This window comes from Condylura cristata, unplaced genomic scaffold, assembly GCF_000260355.1.
Source record: "Condylura cristata isolate star-nosed mole 26May11 unplaced genomic scaffold, ConCri1.0 scaffold00034, whole genome shotgun sequence".
NCBI lineage: Eukaryota > Metazoa > Chordata > Mammalia > Eulipotyphla > Talpidae > Condylura > Condylura cristata.
The window spans coordinates 11,706,025-11,711,734 of NW_004567135.1; the positions used below are offsets into that span (position 1 = coordinate 11,706,025).

Here is a 5,710-nt window from a genome sequence, read left to right on the forward strand (position 1 = left end):
GGGAGGGGTCCACCTCGACTAGCCCCCCCCTCCCGGATCCCTCACTCCCCCACTGTCCCCACTTACTCTTCCAAAAGCTTCCGGGCGCCCAGTTTGTCCATCAGCACCTGGAACTGGGCTTCCTCATCGCCGTCCATGCCTCGGGACTGGTACACCTCTCCTGGCTGCTGGGCCAGCTGCTCCCCCTCCTCTCCCTGACATGGCTCATTCTGGCTGAAGAAAAAGTGACCTGGTGCACAGCACAAGGTGCTATTAGGTGGTGCCCACCCAGGGGCGCGCTCTCCCAGTTCCAGGAATCGCGTGAGTTCAGCTGAGTGAAGTAGAAAGGAGCCCCACCGAGCAAAGCCCCTGGACCTGTGCCCTGGATTCTGTCTTTCCTGCTTTCAGGAGCTTCTGCCAGGGATGCTAAAACCTGGGTCAAGCCCCAATGGCCTCTCCATGGCTCGCAATAGCTGACCGCTGGCTAGAACCAGCTGTTTCCTTGGGGATGTCTTCTCTAAACAAGACTTCCCCCGCCAGCTCATTCCAGCCTGGCCGTCCCGCCCTGCTCTCACCCAGCCACCCTGCTCCAGCATCTCTGTGCTTCCCAGTGGCAAGTTACTACCCTCCAGTGCAACTTCTTGTCCTCACAGTGCCCTGTCTTAACAGTGATCTGTCTTATCCTCTCAAGTCATTGAGACGTCCCTAAAGGCCAGGACTGGCACCGGCCACTGCTGAGTAACCTGTAAGGCACTTGGTGGCAGTGACGCGAGAGCATGCCTGCTGACTTTCCTGGCCAGTCCCTGCTCCGGTCACCACCTGACCTGGTGGTGGTCTGGTTTCTTTAGCCTGTTTGTGATCTCGGTCATCCTTCCTGCTGGTTACCTGGGAAAGACTAGTCTATTCAAAGCCTTCTAGAAATGCCTGATAGCCAATACCCATAATTGGAGATTCAGTGAGCCTCAGGCTGCAGGGAGCAGTCACCTCACTTCAGTGTCAAGGCAGGAAATGAGAGGCTGAAATCTCAGTGCAGCGCCCTGTTCATGCCAGGGCTTCCACCAGCGCTTCCCTGCATTCCCCTTGCCCTTCTGAGGTGGGCGGGGGGTTGGGAGGGAGGGTGTGGTGGGCACGAGAGAGGGATGCAGACAGCAGCGTGCAGACAAGCAGAGAGAGGCCCCGTGACCCAGAGCTCAGGGCAGCTTGTGAACCCCCGGCTCAGGCATGCACAGGAGGTGGAGCCAGAGCGGGACTCCCAGCACCCGTCAGAACCTACTAAATCCAGCGGTGAACTCCTCTGGGGTCAGGAGACCATTGCCATCAGCATCCAGGGTGTCAAATACATCCTCCAGCTCCTCCAGGCTGAGCGGCAGCTCCCGCTGGAGCTTCTGGAAACAGAGACAGTGTCAGTTAACACTGGATGAGTGGGGGCCACCCTGGGTCTGACAGCTGGGGTGGGGCCGCCCTGGGCACACGGAGCCTTATGCCAACAAGTGTCTAGAGTTGGGCCCATTTCACAAAAGCTGGAAGCAAACTTTGGAAGATCACTTTGCCATCTTTCTCCTCCTGTGTTTATTGGAATGTCTACTCACAGGGCATCTGCTAATGTGTAGGCGATTTGTTAAATGATGTCGGAAGAAGTATATGCACAGGCATCTGTTTGGCCTGATGAGGCCATAAATCAGTGCTGGATGTGAGTCCTGGCTGGCCAGCGCCACATGAGGATGGAGGGGCAGGGACGCTCTGTGGGAACAATCCAGGTGGCCTGATGTGCATGGCCCCAGGCCAAAGCCAATTTGCATAGTTGAAGCAAGTGTCCTTTTACACTCTGATAATATGAGTCTCCAAATGGGGATCCCCTGAGGGAGTTCATTACATCCCCGCTGACCCTCACCTCTTCTCCCAGTCTGCCCAAGGGCCTGCTGCAGAGGTTTGCCTGGGTGAAAATGATTGACCACAGTGAATGCAGGACGGAAGGGGAAAATGTGTAAGCCCATGTGGACAATAAAGAAGAGCTGGAAGGTGCGAAAGCCCATAACATAACTTGCAGGAATACCTGGCCAGATCCTAAAGCAGTCTCCTAGCTGATAAGCCATAAAGTTTAATTTGGCAGGTACGTGCATTGAGGGAAGTGTGATGCTTAGCAAAATGGAAGACAGGATGATGTGGAAGCCATTTAGAAGAACTGAATTAAATATGAATGAGGGCTTTCTTTTTTTTTTTTTTTTTTTAAGGATGGGGAGTGAGCGTGTGCAAAGATTCTCAAAGTGCATCTGTCTAGCGTACAGCAGAATCTCTGGCTTCTCAATGATCCATAAAACACCTGTCTCAAAAGTCCCGATGTGACTGTGTGGCCCTGGGATCAAGTCAATTTTGCAACTATTGAAACAAAAGGTACCCCACTGGAGGCTGGAGAAAATCTGAGTTCCCCTCCTATCAGTCTTGGGGTGATAGTCCTTCCTCCCTCCCACCCTCAGGATGGCTGGTTCTTATCTGAAAGGTGATTTCTCAGTCTCCTTTCTAGCTGGAGCTACAAGTAATCTGGGGGAAGCTACAGAGGGCAGCGGGACCCTCAACTTGACATTTACCTTGCTCGTGGGGACCAGGGAGGCTGTTGCCTACCCGAGCCTAGCCTGCGCTCCTGAATCTCACCCTGACTATAAATCCTTCTATGGTCTGTTATCCCAGTCCTTACTGTCTGCAGCTGGAGCCAGTTCCCACTTCCTGTGGTCAGTGATGATAGGAAGACAATGTTATATTCTTCAAGTAATGCATCTTAAGCCTTCTCTGAAAACTGCTCCATGCCAGATTCTAGAAATTTCCTAGTGATCCTACTTGAAAAGTAACTTTATTCTGAACCATAATGATCTCTCCTTTATCTTTCTTCTTAGTCTGCAGATCATGTAAAACTAACTGACGCTGCTTTTGTCCCCTGGAGCTAGCAACATTATTATTTTTAAAGATTTATTTATTTATGCATATTGAGCTGGGGTACAGGCCAGAGGTGCAGGGGCAGTGAGAGGATTCACCAGAGACAGAGTGGGGAGCAGAAGAGGCAGATCGACAAAGTACACTGCTGAGGAGAGCAGCGGGCGGGTCAGGAGAGGTCTGCCACACCAGGTGGGTCAGCTCCGGGGATCAAACTCATGCGGAAGTGGCTTTAGCTTCTTAGTGCTGTGCCTTAACCTGCTGCACCACCAGGGAGGGCCCGCTATCAACTTTTTAACTAAATAAGGTGAGCAGGTGGAGGGGGACAGGATTATTCACTCCACAAGGTGCGGAAACTTGCACAAGTCACAGTGGAGATCAGAACTGGAGAAGGAAATGCTTTTCCATTCAGGGCTTTGGGGCGTATGATAACGCTCAGGCATGTTCATTCCGGGGGTGTCCAGGGTAACTGCTGTCCATGTACCCCCCCACACAGTCAGTGAGAGCAGCAGGGATGGCGCAGAAGACCCTCTTGTTCTCTCTCCACAGAACTTACTAAGTGAAGAGCAGAACATTCCAGATGCTTCACTGCCCAAGGGGCACAGAAACCTCAGAAAATTAAGTCACTGGCCAAAACATGTTCACAAAAGTCTGCCCGGAGGCTTTCCACGCCTCTCCCTCCGTCCTGGGCCATGTTGGGCCTTGATGTCTCCGCCTCATGCCAAGTCCAGTGCAAGTAACTGTTGCAGCAATGTACAGGTCACACCTTCAACGCAACAGCCCCTTGTCCCCACGACTGGGGAGAGCGGGGGTCATGAGGGTGACTGGGTCACAGGCAATGGTCCGTAAGTGCGAATTCCCTTTTCGTTCTTTCTTGAAGGGATTATGAGGAGTTTAAAGAGCCGGTAAAGCCGCCACTGTGACCCGGAGTGACAGTGACGGAGCTCACAGGCAGGGCTTCCCCAAGACAGGCCTTAACATGCCTTCCACATGGACTGAGTTCCAGTGACAGAAATTTCTTGGGGGTCAGTGACTGAAAACAGGGGAGGCCTGAGCTCACCTGCTTCCCAGGCCTTTTTCCCTCAACTTGTAGAACTACTGAATGTAGGGGTAAAAAGGGAAACGCCTGAACTGTCCCCCTGGGGGGCTGGGGAGAGAAACTGGCACCACCATCCCTCTAGAAACAAGTCCTGGCTCTTCACCTACACGCTGTGAGCAGGGCTGGTGCTGACACATGAGGCCTTCATTTCATTGCCCAACTTTAGGGTACCTAGAAAACCTCCAAAGAAATCCTCACCGTGGTAGGGGAGGTGAGCGCCCAGGAGCGTGGCTACTGACATAGGGTGAAATGCCTGGCAAAGAGGTGCCTTCCTAAGGATGGCCTGGATCCACATTTCATTTACTCACATCTGGGTGAAATCCTGACTGCAGCATGTGAGACTTAAGTAAGACACTGGGAAGAACTTCTGGACATGAACAGTGGTAAGAGCCCTGTTTCTGTAGGGCCAAGAATTCTGAGCTAAGAATGACTGGGGGAAAAAAAATAAAATAAAATATCTGATGACCTACGCAAATGACAGAAACTTCAAATGCGCGTGTCCATACATAGTGTTATTGGAACAGTCACACTCACCTGCTTGCATATTAGTAAGGCTGATTTTGTGGTATAACAGAGCTAAATCCTCATGGCTGAGAAGCGTGCTTCAGAGCTTCAAACTTACTCTCTGGCCCTTAACAGAAAAAGTGGCAGGCACTGAGTTGAGAGCGTCCCTCTGGACATGCCAACAAGAGGGTCAGTGTGTCTGAACTTGGGGAGAAGGGACAAGGAAGGGAGTTCCGGAAGTGCCATCCTTCCTGGTCACTGCAGCTGACAGTGCCTGTCCCCACGGCACACACAGCCCCGCAGAATTGTCTTCAGCATTGAAGTTTCTGCCCCAGGCTCCCTGGAGTCCCTTAGGCTGCTATCACTATTCCCCACACTCCTGGGGGTACTAACTCAGAAAGAGGAACACCTCTGCCCCCCACCAAGTCTGCCCTCAGGTAAAGACCAGAGAAGGAAAGAATCAGGAGCCTGCCTGGGGCTGACACCTCCTTCCAGGGCAGTCAGAGGCAGCATTCTATTCAGGAGGTCACCTCCATGGACAGCCCCCAGGTGAGGGGGACTCTTGCCATGGGCGAGGAGGCTCCTCTTACCTGCATGTCCCCCCTGGCAATGAAGCCTTTGCCCTCTGGGTCACAGGTGTGGAAGAATTCCTGGGCCTTCCTCAGCACAGCCAGCTCTTCAGACACCAGCTCCTGGTCCTCTTTCCTCTCCATGTGGCCCTGGGGACCCACGCAGGTCCCACTCCCTTTCTGCCCCCCGCTGGGTCTCTGGGGTCTGGAGACCCCTCTTCTGGGAGGAGTCGCCATGCTGATTTGTCGATTTCTTCAAGTCTTTTCACCACCTGAACATGGAACACAAGAGAGGTGGGTGTGGTGGGGTGGAGTGAGACTGGAAAGGAATGAGAGGGGTGAGGGGAAGCAGAGGCCCTGGCCAGCATGCCCGCATCTCTCAGCAACCGCCTCTTGCTGCAGAAGCTCTGGGAAGGGGCAGTGTGCCCGATGGCCGCGAGATGTGCCAGTCCATCCGTCAGAAGACAGGGAAAAGGAAAGCAGGAATCTCCACACTGACAGGGGAGAGGAAGCCGGAAAACAGTCCCTCCCGGCTGAAATAAACTACAGAACAGACCCTGCTCCACCAACTTCCATTGACTGAGGGTTTAGTTGGAGGCAGGCACCAAGCCACGATCTTTATATGCACTGAAAC

The 5,710-nt window shown here is 53.1% G+C and overlaps 1 protein-coding gene across 1 annotated transcript in view; it reads right to left on the reverse strand.

The window, feature by feature from the left end:
- CRACR2A (calcium release activated channel regulator 2A) overlaps positions 1-5,313 on the reverse strand; it is a 52,578-nt gene extending 47,265 nt beyond the window's left edge. Inside the window, exons 1-3 of the mRNA XM_004692854.2 lie at positions 5,098-5,313; positions 1,253-1,364; positions 67-229 (exon numbers count right to left, since the gene is read on the reverse strand). Coding sequence (XP_004692911.1) covers positions 67-229; positions 1,253-1,364; positions 5,098-5,313 — 491 coding nt within the window. The remainder of the gene's footprint in view (positions 1-66; positions 230-1,252; positions 1,365-5,097) is intronic.
- Between the last annotated feature and the right edge of the window lie 397 nt (positions 5,314-5,710).